Source organism: Helianthus annuus, chromosome 6 (assembly GCF_002127325.2).
Source record: "Helianthus annuus cultivar XRQ/B chromosome 6, HanXRQr2.0-SUNRISE, whole genome shotgun sequence".
Taxonomy (NCBI): domain Eukaryota; kingdom Viridiplantae; phylum Streptophyta; class Magnoliopsida; order Asterales; family Asteraceae; genus Helianthus; species Helianthus annuus.
This window is the reverse complement of record NC_035438.2, coordinates 145,230,644-145,256,675: the sequence shown is the minus strand read 5'-3', so window position 1 is coordinate 145,256,675 and position 26,032 is coordinate 145,230,644. Positions and strand designations below refer to the sequence as shown.

The following is a 26,032-nucleotide window of genomic DNA, read 5'->3' as shown; positions in this document are numbered from 1 at the left end:
GGGAGTTACAGGAATTGTCTAATCAGCTACAGGAATTGTTGGATAGAGGTTTCATTCGACCCAGTTCTTCGCCTTGGGGAGCCCCAGTTCTGTTTGTAAAGAAGAAAGACGGGTCATTCTGTATGTGTATCGATTATCGAGAGCTCAACAAGGTAACCATTAAGAACCGCTATCTGTTACCACGCATCGACGACTTGTTTGACCAGTTGCAAGGGTCAAGTTTCTATTCAAAGATCGACTTAAGGTCGGGTTATCATCAGGTGCGGGTTAGGGAGGAGGATGTTCCCAAGACTGCTTTTCGAACGCGCTACGGACACTATGAATTTTTGGTTATGACGTTTGGGTTGACAAATGCACCAGCGGTCTTCATGGATCTCATGAACCGCGTATGTAAGCCATATCTCGACGAGTTTGTTATAGTGTTCATTGACGACATTTTGGTTTATTCAAAGAACAAGGAGGATCACGAGCGTCACCTACGTCTCATCTTGGAACTCTTGAGAAGGGAACAGCTGTATGCGAAGTTTTCTAAGTGCGATTTTTGGATTCGAGAAGTACATTTCCTTGGCCACGTTGTTAACGAAAAAGGGATACATATGGATCCTGCAAAAGTAGATGCGGTTAAGAATTGGGCGGCACCAAAGACTCCCTCTGAGGTGCGACAATTTCTTGGTCTCGCAGGATATTATCGGAGGTTTATTAAAGATTTCTCGAAAATCGCGCAACCCCTCACCTCGCTGACGCAGAAGAACACGGCATACTCTTGGGGAACGAAGCAGGAAGAGGCTTTCCAAGTACTAAAACAGAAACTTTGCAGTGCACCAATCTTGTCTTTACCAGAGGGTACCGAAGATTTTGTGGTCTATTGTGATGCATCGATTCAGGGTCTCGGATGCGTGTTAATGCAACGCGAGAAGGTGATAGCCTATGCCTCGCGACAGTTGAAGATTCACGAGAAAAACTACACGACACACGACTTGGAGTTAGGAGCGGTGGTATTTGCGTTGAAGATCTGGAGGCACTATCTGTACGGTACCAAATGCACCATCTACCCCGACCACAGGAGTCTTCAGCATATCTTCGACCAGAAAGAATTGAATATGCGGCAACGGCGACGGGTTGAATTATTGAACGATTACGAATGTGCTATCAAGTACCATCCGGGCAAGGCGAACGTTGTAGCTGACGCCCTCAGCAGAAAGGATAATGCACCTAGGCGTGTACGAGCATTGCAACTCACGATCCAGTCCAATCTTCCTTCCCAGATACGAGACGCTCAGCTAGAAGCATTGAAACCAGAGAACGTTCGAGCTGAAGCTTTACGCGGCTCGAGGCAACGACTAGAACGAAAGGGAGACGATGCTTACTACGTAACCGGACGCATCTGGGTCCTACTCTATGGCAACTTACGAGAACTTGTAATGGAAGAGGCACATAAGTCACGTTACTCCGTACATCCTGGATCAGATAAGATGTACCACGACTTGAAAACTACATACTGGTGGCCTAGCATGAAAGCTCACATAGCAACCTACGTCAGCAAATGTTTGACTTGTGCTAAAGTCAAAGCGGAACATCAAAAGCTCTCGGGTCTACTGCAGCAACCAGAGATACCCACATGGAAGTGGGAACATATCGCCATGGATTTCGTGACAGGGTTACCTCGAACTCAGGCTGGGAACGATACCATTTGGGTGATTGTCGACCGTCTCACAAAATCAGCGCATTTTCTGGCAATCAAAGAAACAGACAAGTTTTCGCAACTGGCAGCGATCTACCTTAAGGAAGTAGTTTCTAGGCACGGGGTGCCAACTTCTATCATTTCGGATCGAGATCCGCGTTTCACTTCTGATCTTTGGCAATCAATGCATAAGTCGTTCGGTTCGCGACTCGACATGAGTACCGCTTATCACCCACAGACGGATGGTCAAAGCGAGCGCACCATCCAGACACTTGAAGATATGCTTCGGGCATGCGTACTCGATTTTGGGAAAGGGTGGGAGAAACACTTGCCGTTGATAGAATTCTCCTACAACAACAGCTACCACACTAGTATACAGGCAGCTCCGTTCGAAGCACTGTACGGACGGAAATGCCGTTCACCCCTCTGTTGGCTTGAGGTGGGTGATAGTCAGATCACAGGTCCTGAGCTTGTGCTTGAAACATCGGAAAATATTGTTCAGATACGGAACCATATGGCCGCAGCTCGCGACCGCCAGAAAAGCTACGCTGACAAGCGTAGTAAACCGTTGGAATTCGAAGTTAATGATCGAGTCATGTTAAAGGTCTCACCCTGGAAGGGTGTGGTGCGTTTTGGGAAACGCGGCAAACTAAACCCTCGTTATGTGGGGCCATTCAAAATTCTGGAACGAATTGGAAAGGTGGCCTACAGGTTGGAATTACCTGCTGAGTTGGGTAATGTCCATGATGTGTTTCACGTATCGCAGTTAAAGAAGTGTTTGGCTGATGAAACACTAGTTGTACCATTCCAAGAGCTGAAGATAGATGACAAATTGCAGTTTGTCGAAGAACCAATTGAGATTATGGATCGGGAAGTTAAAGTTCGTAAACACAGTCGTATACCGATTGTGAGAGTTCGTTGGAACTCAAGACATGGCCCAGAGTTCACGTGGGAACGCGAGGATCAGATGGAACTTAAGTATCCACATTTGTTCCCCAAAGACAAGACAAAACCTCGCAAACCTAATGTTGATGCAACTAGTGAATTTCGGGACGAAATTCCCATTCAAGTTAGGGAGGATGTGACACCCCAGGAAAACTAGTGAACGATATAACTTACCTAGCTTTCTCAGTGAGTGCGTACCAAATTTCGGGACGAAATTTCTTTTTAGTTGGGGATACTGTGACAACTCGTAATTCGAACCTACTTTGTGTAACGATACGTGCTTATGTGAACTATTATGATTATTGAATGTTATGATTTTGTGCTTCGTGTAATGAAACGTATGTATGTATATTATGGCCCAAACGCACAACTGAACCGAACCGCACAACACACACGGCCGCACAAGCCCATTCGGGTCTTACTTTTGTTCACGGACCAAGGGCGGCCCAATGAGGGGTCCGGCCCACTCACCTTATGCGCATAACACATGAGGTGTTGTAACCATCTCACACTTTACCAAACACACACAAGTTACAAACCCTAGTCTCTCATTCTCTCTTAAAGCCGACGGCAAGCATTCCTCTTTCGTTTTCGATCAAGGATCCTTGTGTTTCGGATCACTCTCTTAACCGGTTAGTATTCTAAGATGTTGTGATTAAGTGATATTATGTTGCCATGATATAGTGTATACGAATGATGTTCTTGTGAATCGAATATGTATACTAATGATTATCGGCTGCCATGTATTGTCATCGGATTGTATTTGATGATGCTTGTTGAATTGGCTGTTACGTTATATGTTTCGGATTGTTAACCATAAGGTGATGTTCTAGGCAATCGGATTTGTATAAATGTTAAGCGGCTACATGTTCATATAAATCGGATAGTTTGAATGTTTAAGTTGTTCATGAATGGTTTGAATAGGGTTCATGAGAAATTGATTGGAATACACTTGTTTGATCGATTTAGGGTCTAGATGGAAACTGTTAATTGTGTTGATTGTGTGTTGTAAATTTCGAAACCACTAAATTGTTGTAACCGATTGCATAAAATTCGGAATTTAAGGCCAATCGCACATGTTGGTCGATCGCACAAGAATGTACACACAAATTCAATCGCACAAGACTTCTTAGTCGTACAAGAAGTCTAGACGCACAAGACATCATGGTCAGTCGCACAAGATGTCTTCTGTCGCACAAGATGCCTTGAATCACACAAGCTTGTTACCTGTTTATTGTTTTGGGCTTTTGATCTTTGGGCCGGGTAGATGATGAATCGCACAACCCAAATGAATCACACAAGTTTAATCGGATCGTACAAGATCAGCCGGACCGCACAAAACCACTAATTGTTATTTGGGCCGAGAGCTTTATGTTGGGCTTATTTATTGGGCCGATATGTTACTGGATCGCACAACATGTTGTGGACCGCACAACATGTTGGGCCGATTACTTTTGGACTTATTTTAATCGCACAAGTTGAATGTGTTGTTTGACTGTTAGGTGTTGCCATGATCTATATGTGTTTATAACGTGTTAACTCTGTGTAACCATACGTGCTTTACTTGAACCAAACCTGACTTGTATGGTAACCCTGTTAGGACGTGGTTGACCACCCTTAGTGCAAGAACCTTTTGTGTATCTTACCGAGCAAACCAAGGTGAGTTCACTGCATTTCTCAAGCATGCGTCCCGGTGGTTTGGGACAACTAGTAAACATTTGGAAGGGAATCTTGGGTAAACATTTAAATTGGGTTTTGGTTATTGAACATGGAATCAATCATTAACGGATTGCCTGTAGGGCAATGGGGTAATTAGTTGATAGCGCTATTAGGTTTGACACCTCACACCGGGCTGTAAGGACGGGCGTGAACTAATTATCTAGGCATCATTACCAATGCTTGGTTAGGGGCATTGGGGTCTGGACACTTCCAGGTTATTAAGGGGCACACTCCCCGGATACATATGGGCACACTCCCTAGGGTATCTAGCATGTTATAAGCAACATCGTATCATAACGTTGAATTGGCTTAACAGACATTCGGTAACATCACACGTAAACAAAACTTTGAACACACCAGCGTCGTCTGACACACTTGTCTGCATGCTTGCAGGCCGTTAGAATTCATGATATGGACTTGCTATCTGGAGTGCAGGAGTGGTCATAGATCGAGGCTCTTGGATTAAATTATATTTGATACAATGGTTTTGAGTATTATTATGAAACAGTTGTTAAACGATTTACTACATGCTTCCGCTATACAACTCTTGGGAATTAATATTATGTTTGACATTTTCTATTGGTAATTAACGACATGTTTTATTTAACTATTTATCGTTGGTTCAATGTGATTGGTGGCTCAGACTCTGATGTGTAACACGCCTCGCGGAGTTCCCGCATGTGGTATTTTGGGGGTGTTACAGTTTGGTATCAGAGCCATTGGTTATAGTGAACTAGGTTTTAACACGTTTTTGTAAAACCAGACTATAACCGAACACCTTCGAAAATCGATCATGACACTCAGCTCCAGATTGCAAGGTTCGTCTTTCTTACTTTATACATTACTTGCTTAGCAGTCACACACACTCACAACATATATGAAACGATACATTAAACACTATAGTGACTTGATAGTGAGACACTACTCTTCAACTTATGTGAATCATAAACCTGTGATACCATCCGTTGTGTTGTTTGAACGGGGGAAACTTCGAGCGCAAGCTAAGAGGCACTGAGATAAACGTGCAAACCACCTTATTATTATGGGTGCACACTTAATAATAACGTGGGGTGCATGCAAGTCCCAGTGAGGCTTATCGAGCGTGAGAAGGGTTCTGCCTTACTTTGTGTGAACTTGGTAGTACGTAGATACCAGCATGATACTTGACTTTCAACTCGTTTTGATTCCTAAATCGGTTCATCTCCATATATAGAATCATGAGTGGACGAGGACACGGACGTGGCAACATCAACATGACTCAGGCTGAGTTGACTGACCTAATCAACACCCGTGTGGCTGAGGCTTTAGCAGCCTATCAAGCTGGTACGGAATGTACCAAGTACTCCCTACTCTTATACCGCGTACACATCTTTTCACTCCTATAATGTGTTTCCTTTCGTCCTTTAGGTCAACACGCGCAACCCCACAACAACCAGCCTGCTTGTACGTTTAAGACGTTCATGGACTGCAAGCCACAGACCTTCACCGGGACTGAAGGGGCTGTGGGACTCCTGAGATGGTTCGAGAAAGCAGAGTCAGTATTTGCTATATGCAACTGTCCCGCTGGGGACAGGGTGAAATATGCTGCGGGTACCTTGGCGGATGGTGCCCTAACGTGGTGGAATGCCCAAGTTCAACTGTTGGGCATCGAGGCAGCGAATGCTACAACTTGGGATGACTTTAAAGAACTGATCAGGGAGGAGTATTGTCCTCGGGACGAGGTCCAGAAGTTGGAAAACGAGTATTATGACTTGAAGATGGTAGGATCTGAAGTCGAGGCATATGTGAAGCGATCGTATGAATTGGCTGACATGTGTCCGAACTTGTCACGGCCCATGTCTCGGAGGATTGAGTTGTTTATCAAGGGGCTGCCTCCGCGTGTGAAGAGTCTGGTTACCGCAGCACATCTCAATGATTTGACACAGATTGTCCGTTTGACGCACAAGATTGTGGATCAAGAAGTAGAGAGTAACTCGTTACCACCGCGTGTTTCAACCACTACTACTGCTGCACCCACTGCCACTGCGTCCGCTAATGATAACAAGCGGAAGTGGAACGATTACGACAAAGCATCTAGTGCGGGTCAGACTCAGAAAAGGCCAGACAACTATAGCAATCGCAGCATCAGCCAGTCGTCTTATGTCAATCAAGGCCAAGGGGGTAGCCAAAGTCAGGGTCAGTATGCGGGGAGGAAGCCACGGTGTAACAAGTGTGGCTATCATCATTTCGGGCCGTGTGGTCGGATATGTAACAGGTGTGGTAAGGCGGGCCATGAGGCCAGGGATTGTAGGGCTCCACAGCCCAAACACCAGCAGCAACAGAACCAGCAGAACCAGAGACAGCAGGGACAACCACCCCAGTAGAATCAGGGTTTCAGGAAGGGGTGCTATCAGTGTGGTGACGAGGGTCACTTTAAGCGGGATTGCCCTCAGCTAAACCAGAACGCTAACGACAACAACCGCCCGAATAATAACAATGCTGGGAACAACAACAACAACAACAATGGCAACAATGGGGGTAATGGTGCTCGGGGCAGGGTGTTTCAGCTTGGGGCAGGGGATGCTAGGAATGACGGCAATGTTGTCACCGGTACGTTTCCTGTAAACAATCATATTGCTTCTGTGTTATTTGATTCTGGTGCCGATTTGAGTTATGTGTCCCTAGAATTTAGTCGACGATTGGGGATAACCCCAACACCTTTAGAAGTTAAACAAGTAGTAGAACTAGCAGATGGTAAGACGATAGAGGCCTCGAATGTCCTTTTCGGGTGCAAACTAGATCTCGTGGGTCAGGTGTTTGATATTGACCTTCTTCCCGTTACGCTCGGTAGTTTCGATATAGTGGTAGGCATGGATTGGCTGTCTAAGCACCAAGCGGAAATTTTGTGTAAGGAAAAAGTTGTGCGTATTCCTCTCCTAGATGGGGAGTCATTATTAGTTCAAGGGCATCGTAGTGGGACGATGGTTAGTATTATCTCGGCCATGCATGCGCAGAAGTATCTACAAAAGGGGTATCCTGCAATGTTAGCGTTAGTTACAAATGCTCAGTCTAAAGAGAGAAAGATCGAGGATCTACCAGCGGTGCGAGAATTCGCTGATGTGTTCCCAGAGGAGCTACCAGGGTTACCTCCTCATCGTCAAGTAGAATTTCACGTTGATCTGGCGCCGGGAGCGGCTCCAATCGCTCGAGCTCCTTACCGGCTAGCACCTGGGGAGTTACAGGAATTGTCTAATCAGCTACAGGAATTGTTGGATAGAGGTTTCATTCGACCCAGTTCTTCGCCTTGGGGAGCCCCAGTTCTGTTTGTAAAGAAGAAAGACGGGTCATTCCGTATGTGTATCGATTATCGAGAGCTCAACAAGGTAACCATTAAGAACTGCTATTCGTTACCACACATCGACGACTTGTTTGACCAGTTGCAAGGGTCAAGTTTCTATTCAAAGATCGACTTAAGGTCGGGTTATCATCAGGTGCGGGTTAGGGAGGAGGATGTTCCCAAGACTGCTTTTCGAACGCGCTACGGACACTACGAATTTTTGGTTATGCCGTTTGGGTTGACAAATGCACCAGCGGTCTTCATGGATCTCATGAACCGCGTATGTAAGCCATATCTCGACGAGTTTGTTATAGTGTTTATTGACGACATTTTGGTTTATTCAAAGAACAAGGAGGATCACGAGCGTCACCTATGTCTCATCTTGGAACTCTTGAGAAGGGAACAGCTGTATGCGAAGTTTTCTAAGTGCGATTTTTGGATTCGAGAAGTACATTTCCTTGGCCACGTTGTTAACGAAAAAGGGATACATATGGATCCTGCAAAAGTAGATGCGGTTAAGAATTGGGCGGCACCAAAGACTCCCTCTGAGGTGCGACAATTTCTTGGTCTCGCAGGATATTATCGGAGGTTTATTAAAGATTTCTCGAAAATCGCGCAACCCCTCACCTCGCTGACACAGAAGAACACGGCATACTCTTGGGGAACGAAGCAGGAAGAGGCTTTCCAAGTACTAAAACAGAAACTTTGCAGTGCACCAATCTTGTCTTTACCAGAGGGTACCAAAGATTTTGTGGTCTATTGTGATGCATCGATTCAGGGTCTCGGATGCGTGTTAATGCAACGCGAGAAGGTGATAGCCTATGCCTCGCGACATTTGAAGATTCACGAGAAAAACTACACGACACACGACTTGGAGTTAGGAGCGGTGGTATTTGCGTTGAAGATCTGGAGGCACTATCTGTACGGTACCAAATGCACCATCTACACCGACCACAGGAGTCTTCAGCATATCTTCGACCAGAAAGAATTGAATATGCGGCAACGGCGACGGGTTGAATTATTGAACGATTACGAATGTGCCATCAAGTACCATCCGGGCAAGGCGAACGTTGTAGCTGACGCCCTCAGCAGAAAGGATAATGCACCTAGGCGTGTACGAGCATTGCAACTCACGATCCAGTCCAATCTTCCTTCCCAGATACGAGACGCTCAGCTAGAAGCGTTGAAACTAGAGAACGTTCGAGCTGAAGCTTTACGCGGCTCGAGGCAACGACTAGAACGAAAGGGAGACGGTGCTTACTACGTAACCAGACGCATCTGGGTCCCACTCTATGGCAACTTACGAGAACTTGTAATGGAAGAGGCACATAAGTCACGTTACTCCGTACATCCTGGATCAGATAAGATGTACCACGACTTGAAAACTACATACTGGTGGCCTAGCATGAAAGCTCACATAGCAACCTACGTCAGCAAATGTTTGACTTGTGCTAAAGTCAAAGCGGAACATCAAAAGCCCTCGGGTCTACTGCAGCAACCAGAGATACCCACATGGAAGTGGGAACAGATCGCCATGGATTTCGTGACAGGGTTACCTCGAACTCAGGCTGGGAACGATACCATTTGGGTGATTGTCGACCGTCTCACAAAATCAGCGCATTTTCTGGCAATCAAAGAAACAGACAAGTTTTCGCAACTGGCAGCGATCTACCTTAAGGAAGTAGTTTCTAGGCACGGGGTGCCAACTTCTATCATTTCGGATCGAGATCCGCGTTTCACTTCTGATCTTTGGCAATCAATGCATAAGTCGTTCGGTTCGCGACTCGACATGAGTACCGCTTATCACCCGCAGACGGATGGTCAAAGCGAGCGCACCATCCAGACACTTGAAGATATGCTTCGGGCATGCGTACTCGATTTTGGGAAAGGGTGGGAGAAACACTTGCCGTTGATAGAATTCTCCTACAACAACAGCTACCACACTAGTATACAGGCAGCTCCGTTCGAAGCACTGTACGAATGGAAATGCCGTTCACCCCTCTGTTGGCTTGAGGTGGGTGATAGTCAGATCACAGGTCCTGAGCTTGTGCTTGAAACATCGGAAAATATTGTTCAGATACGGAACCGTATGGCCGCAGCTCGCGACCGCCAGAAAAGTTACGCTGACAAGCGTAGTAAACCGTTGGAATTCGAAGTTAATGATCGAGTCATGTTAAAGGTCTCACCCTGGAAGGGTGTGGTGCGTTTTGGGAAACGCGGCAAACTAAACCCTCGTTATGTGGGGCCATTCAAAATTCTGGAACGAATTGGAAAGGTGGCCTACAGGTTGGAATTACCTGCTGAGTTGGGTAATGTCCATGATGTGTTTCACGTATCGCAGTTAAAGAAGTGTTTGGCTGATGAAACACTAGTTGTACCATTCCAAGAGCTGAAGATAGACGACAAATTGCAGTTTGTCGAAGAACCAATTGAGATTATGGATCGGGAAGTTAAAGTTCGTAAACACAGCCGTATACCGATTGTGAGAGTTCGTTGGAACTCAAGACGTGGCCCAGAGTTCACGTGGGAACGCGAGGATCAGATGGAACTTAAGTATCCACATTTGTTCCCCAAAGACAAGACAAAACCTCGCAAACCTAATGTTGATGCAACTAGTGAATTTCGGGACGAAATTCCCATTCAAGTTAGGGAGGATGTGACACCCCAGGAAAACCAGTGAACGATATAACTTACCTAGCTTTCTCAGTGAGTGCGTACCAAATTTCGGGACGAAATTTCTTTGTAGTTGGGGATACTGTGACAACTCGTAATTCGAACCTACTTTGTGTAACGATACGTGCTTATGTGAACTATTATGATTATTGAATGTTATGATTTTGTGCTTCGTGTAATGAAACGTATGTATGTATATTATGGCCTAAACGCACAACTGAACCGAACCGCACAACACACACGGCCGCACAAGCCCATTCGGGTCTTAGTTTTGTTCACGGACCAAGGGCGGCCCAATGAGGGGTCCGACCCACTCACCTTATGCGCATAACACATGAGGTGTTGTAACCATCTCACACTTTACCAAACACACACAAGTTACAAACCCTAGTCTCTCATTCTCTCTTGAAGCCGACGGCAAGCATTCCCCTTTCGTTTTCGATCAAGGATCCTTGTGTTTCGGATCACTCTCTTAACCGGTTAGTATTCTAAGATGTTGTGATTAAGTGATATTATGTTGCCATGATATAGTGTATAGGAATGATGTTCTTGTGAATCGAATATGTATACTAATGATTATCGGCTGCCATGTATTGTCATCGGATTGTATTTGATGATGCTTGTTGAATTGGCTGTTACGTTATATGTTTCGGATTGTTAACCATAAGGTGATGTTCTAGGCAATCGGATTTGTATAAATGTTAAGCGGCTACATGTTCATATAAATCGGATAGTTTGAATGTTTAAGTTGTTCATGAATGGTTTGAATAGGGTTCATGAGAAATTGATTGGAATACACTTGTTTGATCGATTTAGGGTCTAGATGGAAACTGTTAATTGTGTTGATTGTGTGTTGTAAATTTCGAAACCACTAAACTGTTGTAACCGATTGCATAAAATTCGTAATTTAAGGCCAATCGCACATGTTGGTCGATCGCACAAGAATGTACACACAAATTCAATCGCACAAGACTTCTTAGTCGTACAAGAAGTCTAGAGGCAGAAGTCATCATGGTCAGTCGCACAAGATATCTTCTGTCGCACGAGATGCCTTGAATCGCACAAGCTTGTTACCTGTTTATTGTTTTGGGCTTTTGATCTTTGGGCCGGGTAGATGATGAATCGCACAACCCAAATGAATCACACAAGTTTAATCGGATCGTACAAGATCAGCCGGACCGCACAAAACCACTAATTGTTATTTGGGCCGAGAGCTTTATGTTGGGCTTATTTATTGGGCCGATATGTTACTGGATCGCACAACATGTTGTGGACCGCACAACATGTTGGGCCGATTACTTTTGGACTTATTTTAATCGCACAAGTTGAATGTGTTGTTTGACTGTTAGGTGTTGCGATGATCTATATGTGTTTGTAACGTGTTAACTCTGTGTAACCATACGTGCTTTACTTGAACCAAACCTGACTTGTATGGTTACCCTGTTAGGACGTGGTTGACCACCCTTAGTGCAAGAACCTTTTGTGTATCTTACCGAGCAAACCAAGGTGAGTTCACTGCATTTCTCAAGCATGCGTCCCGGTGGTTTGGGACAACTAGTAAACATTTGGAAGAGAATCTTGGGTAAACATTTAAATTGGGTTTTGGTTATTGAACATGGAATCAATCATTAACGGATTGCCTGTAGGGCAATGGGGTAATTAGTTGATAGCGCTATTAGGTTTGACACCTCACACCGGGCTGTAAGGACGGGCGTGAACTAATTATCTGGGCATCATTACCAATGCTTGGTTAGGGGCATTGGGGTCTGGACACTTCCAGGTTATTAAGGGGCACACTCCCCGGATACATATGGGCACACTCCCTAGGGTATCTAGCATGTTATAAGCAACATCGTATCATAACGTTGAATCGGCTTAATAGACATTCGGTAACATCACACGTAAACAAAACTTTGAACTCACCAGCGTCGTCTGACACACTTGTCTGCATGCTTGCAGGCCGTTAGAATTCGTGATATGGACTTGCTATCTGGAGTGCTGGAGTGGTCATGGATCGAGGCTCTTGGATTAAATTATAGTTGATACAATGGTTTTGAGTATTATTATGAAACAGTTGTTAAACGATTTACTACATGCTTCCGCTATACAACTCTTGGGAATTAATATTATGTTTGACATTTTCTATTGGTAATTAACGACATGTTTTATTTAACTATTTATCGTTGGTTCAATGTGATTGGTGGCTCAGAGACTCTGATGTGTAACACGCCTCGCGGAGTTCCCGCAGGTGGTATTTTGGGGGTGTTACAACACCCCTCCGCGCCGCCCTTCACCTCGCCACAACCGTTCCCCACTGCGTCGTACTCCCCGACAACCAAAAATTACCCTTCCCACATTCGACGGATCCAACCCCCTCGAATGGATTTTTCAAGCCGAAAATTATTTCTCGTACTATCAAACACCAGACGATGAACGAGTCGAACTCGCTGTTTTCCACTTCGTGGGATACGCTCTCTCTTGGTACAAACATCAAGATGATAATGAACTTTTGGGCACCTGGATCGATTTTAAAACAGGCCTGGAAATCCGATTCGGCCCATCCTCTTTTGAGAATCACGAAGCTACACTCTTCAAACTCAAACAATCCTCCACCGTCGCGGCATATCAAACCGAGTTCGAAAAGATAAGCAACCGTGTCGTTCGTTTGCCCCAACAAGTACGCAAAAACTGTTTTATTTCGGGACTCCGCCCGGACATTCAGACTGAATTGGCCATTCACAAACCATCAACACTACACGCCGCTTACGGTTTGGCCCGCTTGGTTGAAGATAAACTATCCCTTGCCTATAAACCAAAATCCAATTTTTTTAACAAACTTACCAACAATACAGGAAACCCACCATCCACTTCCCCATCGTTAGCAACTTCCTCCAGTAACCTTAATTCCCCACTATTACCAACACCACCCAAACCACCTGCCCTTCCATTCACCAAGCTCTCACCTGAAGCCCTCATGCAACGAAAGAAAGACGACCTTTGTTTCATATGTCCTGAAAAGTATTTCCCCGGCCACAAATGTTCTCCCCCACAATTCTTTTCAATCGTTGATAATGACGATCTGGAAGACCCCACTGAACCACCACCGGAAACCAAACCCCCCGAACCTACCAAACCATCTCTCCTATCCCTCTCAGATGCGGCATACTTCGGTTTTGCCTCACCACAAACCCTACGAGTTACCGGCCATATCTCAGGCAAACCGGTCACAATTTTGGTCGATTGTGGCAGCACACACAACATTATTCAACCCCGCGTCGCCACCCTGCTTTATCTCGAAACCCATCCGATTCCTCCATTCGATGTTATGGTAGGCAACGGTGAACACATCACTTGCAAGGGGTACTGTCCAGATGTATGTATTCATGTTCAACAGGCTCCATTCCAGGTCCCTTTTTTCATCCTCCCTGTCGAAGGCGTTGATGTCATCTTAGGTATTGACTGGTTGGGAACTCTTGGTCGTCTTTCGGCTGATTTCTCAATACCCGAGCTCTCCTTTGTCAAAGATGGCAAAACTTTTACGTTGAAAGGTGAACCCTTAACCCTTCAGGTTACCTCTAGTTCGCTCCAATCCCTACTGAAACATGGATCGGTAGCCTCCCTTTACACACTTCACAATGACCATCTTAACCCCACCACCCCAGACCCACTAACCCATACTGACCCTAACATCACGACCCTACTGACCACCTTTAAATCCATTTTTGATGTTCCTAAAACACTGCCACCCCATCGATCCCAAGACCACCATATCCCATTACAGGATGAAACCAAACCGATTAACGTTCGCCCTTACCGTTATCCACACTTCCAAAACCGTATTATGACTAACCTCATAACCGAAATGCTTGAATCCGGTGTCATTCGCCCTAGCCAGAGCCCCTTCTCATCACCGGTACTTCTTGTTAAAAAGAAGGAAGGGTCATGGCGATTTTGTGTCGATTACCGTGCTTTAAATGCGGTAACTGTCCCAGATCGCTTTCCAATACCCACCATCGATGAGTTACTCGATGAGCTTCATGGAGCCACTATATTCTCCAAAATCGACTTACGTTCGGGCTACCATCAAATTCGTGTCGCGGAAAACGACATTCCCAAAACTGCTTTTCGCACCATGGATGGCCACTACGAGTTTGTTGTCATGCCCTTCGGTCTTTGCAATGCTCCGTCCACTTTCCAAGCTGCAATGAACGATTTGTTCCGTCCCGTTCTCCGACAATTTGTTCTCATATTCTTTGATGACATACTCATTTACAGCACCACTCCTTCTTAACACTATGAACACTTGCGGTTTGTATTCAGTACCTTGTCTTCCAATCATTACTTTGCCAAACCAAGTAAATGTATTTTTGCAGTTGAAGAAATTTCCTTTCTTGGTCATCGCATATCCAAATCAGGTGTTTCCCCAGAACCTGATAAAATACAAGCCATCCAACAATGGCCGAAACCCACTTCCTTCACAACCCTTCGAGCTTTTTTGGGGTTAACCGGCTACTACCGTCGGTTTGTTCCGAGCTACGCCACCATCGCCACACCCCTTACCAACCTTCTAAGGTCCAAAGATTTCATTTGGAACGATTCAGCTGACGAATCTTTTCACAACCTTAAGGCCCACATGGAAAATCTTCTTACTTTGGCACTACCAGATTTTTCAACTCCTTTCGATGTTACCACTGATGCTTCGGGTGTCGCTATTGGGGTTGTCCTGTCGCAAAACAACAGGCCCATTGCTTTCTTCAGTAAGAAGCTTTGTCCTACCTTGCAAGCTCACTCGACTTACACCAAAGAGTTATATGCTATTACGGAGGCCGTTAAAAAATGGCGTCAATACTTGTTGGGTCGTAAGTTCTACATCCATACCGACCACCATAGCCTTAAACACCTCCTAACCCAAACCATCCAAACCCCCGAACAACAAAAGTGGGCGACTAAACTGCTTGGATTCGACTATGAGGTCAGGTTCAAACCGGGGAAAGAAAACACTGTAGCCGATGCTCTTAGTCGTGTTGAATTAACTTCTTGTTTCGCCTTATCACACCCTAAAGCCACTTGGTTGGATGAACTTCGACACTACTTCAGCAATGATGTTAACGGCAAACAGTTAGTTGATCATGTTTTGCAAGACCCTGGTTCTTTTCCAAACCATTCATACCGTGATGGAATACTTTATCGAAGTGGTAAGATTCTGATCCCCCCATTACAGCCTTTGCGTAGGTCTCTCCTGGAGGAATATCATTCTTCCACTATCGGGGGTCACAGTGGTGTTACAGCAACAACAAAGCGCATCGCTGCTACCTTTTCGTGGCTCGGCCTCAAGAAAGACGTTGCAAACTTCATCCGTGCATGCCATGTTTGTCAAGCCACAAAACTGTTTAACCAAAAGCCTTTTGGTTTACTTCAGCCATTACCTACACCATCCTTACCATGGCATGACATTTCTATGGATTTCATCACACACCTTCCGGCCTCCAAAGGAAAAACAGTAATATGGGTCATCGTTGACAGATTATCCAAGTTTGCACACTTCCTTCCACTTCCGACACACTATACAGCAGTGTACCTTGCTTCTGTTTTTATGCGTGAGGTTTACCGATTGCATGGCCTTCCAAAGACCATCGTCTCTGACCGAGACCCTTTATTTGTTAGTCGGTTTTGGGCTGAACTTTTCTTTCAGATGGGCACCAAGTTACTACATTCAAGTGCCTATCACCCTCAAACTGACGGTCAGACGGAGGTCTTCAACTGTTGTGTAGAGTCGTACCTTCGGGCCTTTGTTTTTCAAGAACCTTTCAAATGGCACAATTACTTGCACCTGGCTGAATTTTGCTACAACACCACTGTCCATTCTTCCATCAACATGACGCCCTTCAAGGCGGTATATGGTCACGACGTTACAACTATACATGATTATTCCCCGGGTTCTTCAAAGCTGGTTCTATCGATGCTTCCTTACAAGAGCATCAGAAGGTCCTCGAAATTATGAAGTCCTCCATTCAGAAAGCAAAGAACCGAATGGAAAAGCAAGCTAACAAACACAGGCAAGAGAAAGACTTCAGCGTTGGTGATTTGGTTTATCTTCGACTTCAGAATTATCGGCAGCAGTCGGTTGAGTACCGCCCTAACAAGAAGCTAGGCAAGAAATATTATGGCCTGTTCAAAATTGTGGAGCGAGTAGGAAAAGTAGCTTACAAGCTGCTGCTGCCGGAAACTTCAAAAATACATCCGGTTTTCCATGTCTCCCTACTCAAACCTTGTCATTCTACCATCAATCCTCTTACCAATGATTTGAAAGAACTCGAACAAAAGGATGCAGCAGCTGAGTTTATACCTGAATCAATTATGAACAGTCGCCAGTCGCCAACGGGTAAACAATTGCTTATCAAATGGTCAGGTAAACTGGTTGAGGAAGCTACTTGGGAACATGAACTTGATTTTGCTAACTCATTTCCTACTTTTACCAACATTGGGGACAATGTTGACTTTCGGGGAGGAGGTAATGATACGGGCCAAGCCCCACAGCCAGCCCACATGACCAGCCCAGCCAATGACAGGCCCAGAAGGATCACAAAGCTTCCAGCTAGATTAATGGATTGAGGAACAAGGATCAAGGAGCAAGTCTTTAGGAGTTAGTTAATTGTTTTGTGCATGCATGCATCATGGATGCTAGTAGTGGTAGTCATGTTTCCTTAAATTCAGCAAGTAGAATAAAGTGCATGTAGTGGATAGGATGCATATAAATTAGTTGTTTTTCTTATTAAGGAGATATGAGAAAATTGTTCCAAAAAAAACTTTCTGTGTTCTTATCTTAATTCTTGGAGAATTACCCACTCTACGGGTAGCTAACACTCGTACCAAACAGACCCATGCTTGGGTGTAGATGTTACAGAGGGAGACTAAGTTGACTAGTCATCATCCAAATCATCCATTCTTTTTCATTCTACTTTTTAAAGCTCTTGTTTCTAAATCAATGTGTTTGTGCTTACTGTTTATTAAGTTTCACACATTCAGATTTTGGTGGGGAATTTCAAAATGTTCAAACTTGTTACATAAGCATGCATTCTAAACTCAATAACTCACGTTAACATTGGCATCGTCTGAGAAAATACGACAGTATGGAGGCCAGTGTTAGTTGCTTAAGCGGCAATGCACCATACATGTCTAATACGACATAACTTTGATAAGCTAGCATTATCAGGAGAGGGTGGTTCACCAAGTTATTAAGACACTTAGTTTGTAAAATCCTTGTAAAATGTCCTGGATGAAGAATAGCTGAAACGATCAAGTCACTAGAAGAGTTGATAGTCCATATATATGATGATGAATTGCATTGCTCATGATTAATAATGGTTATGCCTTTATAATGGCCGAACCCCTTTTGGTAGATCCATGTCTATATTTTTCTTAAATGCAACATAGTAGCCGATAGCCTCTTGGACCAGTAGCCGAACCCCTTTAGCAACTCATTGTATGCATATCCTGTATGAATTCTCACTATGTTGTTGTTCCTTACCATCATCAAGTAAGGTAGCCACCTAGCCATCATCAACAGCAACTCAGTAGCATCATGTTGATTCTTGTTCAAATTGATGCTGCTTCTGTTCTAAGCAGCCTCCTGCCTATTCAAACTGATGTTGCAACTGTCAAATCCTTGATTCAATTCAGGTTTGTCTCCAAAGCATGGAAATATCTCATCGACAACTCTGATTTCATAGCTTGTCATAAAGGCCAACAACATCATCTGCTTGCAATGTATGTAGAAAAGCATCATCTGCTTGCGACTTATGTAGAAAAGTATCATCTGCTTGCAATGTATGTAGAAAAGCATCATCTGCTTGCAATATATGTAGAAAAGCATCATCGGGTAACTTACAGAAAAAGCTGCAAAAACCTGTTGGAATCGATTCCAATGGCTATAATGCCGTTAGGAATCGATTTATAGCCATTTAAAATCGGTTTCAAGTATATATATACCTATCAACATCAAACATAAGTGTAGGAGTTCCAAAACAACTTAAATCGGTTTCAAGTTTACACCTTCTAATCGCTTTCAAAGCTCATTATGGCGTGCAACAATGAAGATGGTTTTGGAAACCAAAAGAAACCTCCCAAGTTTGGAAGCACTTTGATTTGTGCTTAATGACCGATAGCCATTAGATGGCATGGTGCAAAGGTTGCGGGAAGTTCATGAAGGCTACGACGAACTCGACGCTTAAAAAACCCACTGACCGTCATTGTCCGGTTACAAAGGCTACGTCGAAGAAAAGTGAAGCTGGTGAAGCATCCGGAACCAGTTCTTCAAAGGTTTAGTGTGTTTATGTAATGTTGGATTTAGTGTGTTTTATGTTATGTAATGTTTGATTTAGTGTGTTTTATGTTAATGTAATGTTTAGTGTTTGGTAATGTTTGGTTTTAACTTATGTAACCGGTTTTAATTTAATGTAATGTAATGTTTGGTTGAAATGAAACGGCTAGGAATCGATTCCACCGTAACATTGTCTACAATTTAATGCTTCAGGTCAGTTGGATACGGATGAAGAAACTGTGTACTTATCATTTTTCTTTTATAAAAAGTGGAACCGGTTAAGAACCTACGGGTTTTTTCAACCCGGAACTAGTTCTTCAATAAGACAGGTAGGTACTGGAACCGGTTCCAGGTCGGGTCTGCCGGGTCGGGTTTGAACCGGTTATTATGCCCATCTCTATGTTCACCTCTATATGTGAGAGAATCCCATCCGGCCTTCCTGGCCCGAGCCCAAAGTTTGATATCTTTGTGGTTGTGGAGAACTTGAAAAGCCCTTTCATGAGCCTAACACATGACCAGAGTTGCTAATTTACATTTACACTTGAATCGCTCCATCTTCCCTTTCATCTATCTGTAAACCCTAATAAATTGATACGATACATCATCATCGTTTTCTATATTCAAAATCAATATGTCAGACAACATACCGTTCGAAATCCAATCCGAAATCATCAAAAGACTTCCCGTCATACCATTGATTCAATTCCGAACCGTCTCCAAACCCTGGAAGTCTCTCATCGACAGCTCTCCTTTCATAAAACATTACAGTACCCAAAACACACAGAAGCAACGTCTGCTTGTAACGTACAATGACCCACTTGATTCAGAGAAAAAATATGTTTCAATTGCTGACGACGACACGTTACCCCACCAGAAGCTCTCCTACTCTTTTCCCCTGTTGGCTAAGCTACTTCAACATTCTTCCATAATTGGTACCTCTCACGGGTTGGTATGTTTGTACGACTCTGATGCTTCTGGAAAGGACATGGCTGTTGTTTGTAATCTCTCTATTAGGAAAGCTGTTGGTGTTATTGTGCCTAATCTGCCAAGTGGGACTACATACGGAATAGTTGTAGGTTTTGGGGTTTGTGGTGAGACTAATGACCCTAAGATAGTCAAGATTACATATGTTATTGATAGGTGGATAGATATAGAAAGTGTAAGTAGCATCCCGTGGCAAGTTGAGGTTTTTACATTGAGCACGGGGGCTTGGAGAGCTCCGTATAGCAACAGTCTCCCTAGTAGATCATTTCACTTTAATATGGATTCGGTAGTCATAGACGGAGTTCTTTATTGGCTTGCTCTTGATGGGATTAATACGGGTCGTGGTCGTATCTATTATAACCTGATTGTTACATTTGATTTGACAAGTGAAGAATTTGGAGAAATACACCTCCCGGACAGTTTAGCCAACACGGACGATTATAATTTGTCCATCTCTAAGGTAAGGAAGTCTCTTGTTGTGATTAAAACCTTTATGAATGATGAAGGTTTCGGTGTGTGGGTGATGCTAGATAGTGTCCCGAAGTCATTTGTAAGGATATTCACGATTAAATCGCCAGATTTATCTGTCAAGGGATTTAGGAAGAACGGTGAACTTATAATTGAAAGTGTAGAACGTCATCCTGGACAGCGTGATAGTTCAGTGCTTGTGGATTTTGACCCCGATTCAAAAGACATCAATGATTTTGAGATTAATGCATCCGCCCATTCATTTTGTGTGTATCCTCACATTGAAACACTACTTCTGCTTGATCAACCAGATTTTGTTATTTATGACCAAGGTAAAGCTACATTGCAAAGCGAAGAGCTACAAGCATAAGGCATTTGAAGCATACAAGCAAGGTACTGATTTCATGCAATAGAAGATGATCGTCAATTATCAAGATGCTTTGGTTTCGTAACGTGCATTACTTCATGTTTGGTATGCCCTTCAGTCACCCATGTCTCAGGGCTAAATTTATGTTATTTTGTGTTTTAGTTCAAGTTCTGCAAACTTTTATTTAAGTGACTTTGTTGTTGTTGTTGTTGTTGTTGTTGTTGTTGTTGTTGTTGTTGTTGTTGTTGTTGTTGTTGTTGTTGTTGTTGTTGTTGTTGTTGTTGTTGTTGTTGTTGTTGTTGTTGTTGTTGTTGTTGTTGTTGTTGTTGTTGTTGTTGTTGTTGTTGTTGTTGTTGTTGTTGTTGTTGTTGTTGTTGTTGTTGTTGTTGTTGTTGTTGTTGTTGTTGTTGTTGTTGTTGTTGTTGTTGTTGTTGTTGTTGTTGTTGTTGTTGTTGTTGTTGTTGTTGTTGTTGTTGTTGTTGTTGTTGTTGTTGTTGTTGTTGTTGTTGTTGTTGTTGTTGTTGTTGTTGTTGTTGTTGTTGTTGTTGTTGTTGTTGTTGTTGTTGTTGTTGTTGTTGTTGTTGTTGTTGTTGTTGTTGTTGTTGTTGTTGTTGTTGTTGTTGTTGTTGTTGTTGTTGTTGTTGTTGTTGTTGTTGTTGTTGTTGTTGTTGTTGTTGTTGTTGTTGTTGTTGTTGTTGTTGTTGTTGTTGTTGTTGTTGTTGTTGTTGTTGTTGTTGTTGTTGTTGTTGTTGTTCCATCTTGTGTTGAGCATACGTACGTTTGATTAATGCTATAAGAAATATGAGCAAAAATTAAATAACTAATGAAGTTGGAGGGTATGTATTCTGTAATAGGAGATTGCAAAATGGGTGTTTGGGTGGGGTCAACACTTGTTCAAGAAAATCAATCTACATATTATTTAGTCAAAATAATCTAGGCAAATCATGGATCTTAAAAAACTCAGATAGAGGTTTTAAAATGGCTGTTTGCATAGAACTATCAGTTTGTGTTTCAGGCAATCAAATAGCTACTGAAGTTGTGGAAGCTTGCTGCTGTAATAGCTACAAATAGAGGTGGAAAAATGGCAAGTTGGGTTGGGTCGACACTGGTTTAGGTCACAAGTAAATTAAAGGATAATAAATATACACATTATTAAGTCAAATTAATCTGGAAAAACAATATAAAGTACATGTAGCTTCTTAAACATAGTACATACAAAGAAGTCACCTCTTTCTTTCTTTGTTTTTTTTTGAAATGCAAACTTCATTAACAGAAACCGAAACCGAATCCGAAGACCAGACGGACAACAAACAACAGAACAGACTACATAAATACAAATTTACACCAATCCGACCAATCTGACGACCCGATATTGAACCTATGTTTGAACCATAAAAAGGTGACGGACCTAACGTCGCTAAAAATGCTTTCAACACAGTTGTTCTTGCCATTGAACTGGAGGTTATTTCTGGCATTCCAAAGAAACCAACAAGCAATGATCACGACCCCTTGCAGCGCCTTTTTTTCCGTCACCCCTTTACTTCCGAAATTGTGAATCTCCAATAGGTCCCTGAATGAGAAAGCAAAGAAGTTTTGGACCCGGCACCAAAAAGTATTTTTGTCCCATAACCCCATCGCCAACGGGCAGGCGATGAAAAGATGGTCTACCGAATCGGAACCGGACCTGCAGTGGAAACAAGAGCCGTCGGAAACCGTCACTCCCCTTCTAGCTAGAGCCTCTACCGTCGCAATCCTATCCATTTCGGCACGCCAAACAAAAAAAACTGCATTTAAGTCACCGCTTTCTTTAGAGGTAAAAATATCCAAATGTGGTTGCCACACCATAGCCTCTCAGCTGATATAGCTCTGTCTACATGAGCTTGTACACTAGGCCAGAGGCATTAATAAAAACACTGGGATTAATGAAGGGTGGTTTCTCTAATGTAAAAGCAAGTTGAATCCGGTGTTTATGCGATTGAATTGGGTGTTTTTGTTTGATAAGTCGATATGTTTTCCTGCTTGAATTACATTTGAATTGGGTTTTTTTTTGTATTTGATGACCCGCTTTGGGTATTTTGTTTTCCCGGTTTAGATGGTTATCAATGAGTGTTGGTATTGTACTGCCCAGGCATCGATCGTGTTTTTACATAAATTAGACAAACATGACATATTTGACCATTTAACATAGTGTAACATGATTGGCCATGTTTGACCATGGGTTTCATACTTTCATGTTTTTATTTGCGTTATGGGGAAATTCGGTCGATTAAGTTCATGAGTAGGAGTTGTGTGGAAAGTCTATTTTTCCTAGAAAGTCTAGGAAGGAATAAGAATTGGACATGTGTCATTGAGAGATTTTAAGTAGAAGGGCTATCATGTAATTTCACATTTTAATTTTATTTTTGGAATGTATCTTCATTAACTAAAATTCCATGATTCTCGAAATCTTTATTATTTTCGAATTCAAATCTGGAAGTCAATGTGTTCATTAACTAAAATTCCATGTGACATTACATCGCATATTCCATTGTTCGGAAGATTACTGGAATTTATCAGCATGTTCTTGGTGATGTGTTTTAACAGTTTACAGGGCTAAAGCCAATTTTTTTATAGATCCCACAATATAAAGATGGTAAAACACAGGGTATGAATCTGATTGCTGTTAAAACACAACTGTATGAATCTGAATGCTAAAACACAACTGTATGAATCTGATTGCTGTTAAAACACAACTGTATGAATCTGAATGCTAAAACACAAGTGTATGAATCTGCTTGCTGTTAAAACACAACTGTATGAATCTGTTTGCTGTTAAAACACAACTGTATGAATCTGAATGCTAAAACACAACTGTATGAATCTGCTTGCTGTTAAAACACATCTGTATGAATCTGGATGCTAAAACACAACTGTATGAATCTGAATGCTAAAACACAACTGTATGAATCTGCTTGCTGTTAAAACACATCTGTATGAATCTGCTTGTTGTTAAAACACAACTGTATGAATCTGTTTGCTATTAAAACACATCTGTATGAATCTGAATGCTAAAACACAACTGTATGAATCTGCTTGCTGTTAAAACACATCTGTATGAATCTGGATGCTAAAACACAACTGTATGAATCTGCTTGCTGTTAAAACACATCTGTATGAATCTGCTTGTTGTTAAAACACAACTGTATGAATCTGTTTGCTATTAAAACACATCTGTATGAATCTGAATGCTAAAACACAACTGTATGAATCTGCTTGCTGTTAAAACACATCTGTATGAATCTGCTTGCTGTTAAAACACATCTGTATGAATCTGCTTGCTGTTAAAACACAACTGTATGAATCTGTTTGCTGTTAAAACACATCTGTATGAATCTGAATGCTAAAACACAACTGTATGAATCTGCTTGCTGTTAAAACACATCTGTATGAATCTGGATGCTAAACCACAACTGTATGAATCTGCTTGCTGCTAAAACACAACTGTATTAATTTGCTTGCTGTTAAAACACATCGTCAAGAAAACGGAGATGATAAGAACAATATTTGAATGGTGATGATGAACTCGGAGATGGTGGAGATGGAGAAGTGTTATAATTTGATCTGGTGCTCTCCATCGTTTCTAAAGTTATATTTTTCCATGATTGTAGTTATTTTTGGTAGGGATTGGGGTTTCCAAGACGGGTTTGGAGAGAGAGAGGGAAAATCGCTTGAATTTAGGAACTGGGCGGTTATCTAATTGATTTAAAACACGGCCATTGACAAAATTGCCCCTACTCATTTAAAACAATCAATTAATTAAACTCAAATATTACAAGATTGCCATTAATTTAATCTCAACCCTTAAACACACCAATCGGATGGACCAGATCGCTTCCTAGACTTTCTAGGAAAAACACACTTTCCGTGCGAACCCTACTCTAAGTTCATTATGTCGGAGAATTCATTCGACACTAATTCGGTTCATTATCTGATTATCTAATAAAAAAGTATAGATAATGCCACATGACATTCTCGTACTAAAACAAGAACCTACTTAATGACATATGACATTCTCTCCTTCAATTAACTATTATTATTTTTATTATTATTATTATTATTAGTATTATTATTATTATTATTATTATTATTATTATTATTATTATTATTATTATTATTATTATTATTACAAAACAATAAAAGAATTTTAACAACTTAATACTAATAAATATTTTATTGTTTATTTAGATATTGATTATTTACTTTTGACTTATCTACAATATATAGTTAGTTATTAGTAACAATCCTACTTATAATAAAAAATTTCAAATAATTTCAATGTAATAACACATTCTTATTCTTTAAAATGATTTTTTTTACTATATGTTTAAAACATCTATTAGATAAATGATACGTGGTCGAATAACGGTGTTCAGTTGTTTCTAAGTTTGAGTTTTTACTTGACTTTTTATTCCAAATAGCCTACTTTTAATTAGATTTGTGTTTTGCAGGTTTAATGGAGTTTAAAGGCATTTCGGGAGCTTTACAGGCCACCGGGAGCAAACGGGATCAACCGGGGATTTGAAATGAACAAAACCGGGTTAATCACAAAGTTTAGATGTAATTTGGGTGATGTTAATGGATTTAAAATGAATATATTGGAAGATGGCATGATAGAGGGCTGAATTACGAGTACGTGGGCGAAAACGGTGAGTAAAACGGAGCTAAAACGAAGAAGTTATGAAGAAAACAAAAAGGGAGGTTTATAGGCACCGTTGCCGACGCCCAGGGGGCCATCGGCGACGCCCCATAGAAAGTACCGTCGCCAAAAGTGTCCGTATACAGGAGATTATGCCATCGCCAGCTTTTGGAGGTTCTGGTCAGCGTCGGGGACGCCGCCAGGGGCGTCGGCGACGCCGCTCCCTGGTGCCCATCGCGAATTCTTGCTTTTTCTTGTTGTTTGACGAGTTTTAAAAGCTTGGTTGACCTATTTTCGGGGGTTACACATTATTTTGAGTTGGGAACTTGTTCTTGGAGCCAAGATACACCACCATTCCATCTCTTATCATAGACACAAACCGGATCAGAATCCGAATCACCATCTTCATTCTTCATCATCCCCAATTCACCTCCATAACCCTAGTTCTTCATCCATTCACCACTTCACCATCATCAATCATTCCATAAACCCTAATTCTCCACCATTCCTTCATCCTACAAGCTTCAAGATGACTCCATCCGCATTCCAAACATTCGGTGATCAAGTTGCATCAACCATGAGCGGCTAATCATCTCGGTTTCACCCCGGTGTAGGTAGTTGTTAATTTTAGGGTTTCAATTTGTTCTTGTTTCATCTTAGTGACAATTTGTATTTGGTTTTTGAAACTTTTGACAATAGTATTACATTTGTTACGAATTCGTAAATTGTCGAACGATGTTAAAAGTTATGACTTTGCGAAACGGTGATATGTAATTGTACGTTGTCGTTGTTAGGATTTACTTGTGTTGATTACAAAGTGTCTTTTTGTCCGTTCTTCGGGACGTCGATAGCTAGTAGCACCTAAGTCACGGTACACTAAATCC

The 26,032-nt window shown here is 42.3% G+C and overlaps 1 protein-coding gene across 1 annotated transcript; it reads left to right on the top strand.

Moving 5' to 3' along the window:
* The first annotated feature begins 19,285 nt into the window (after positions 1-19,285).
* LOC110945111 (F-box protein CPR1) lies at positions 19,286-20,476 on the top strand. Its single transcript, XM_022186748.1, has one exon. It carries the CDS (start codon positions 19,286-19,288, stop codon positions 20,474-20,476), a length of 1,191 nt encoding a protein of 396 aa, XP_022042440.1.
* Positions 20,477-26,032: the final 5,556 nt, after the last annotated feature.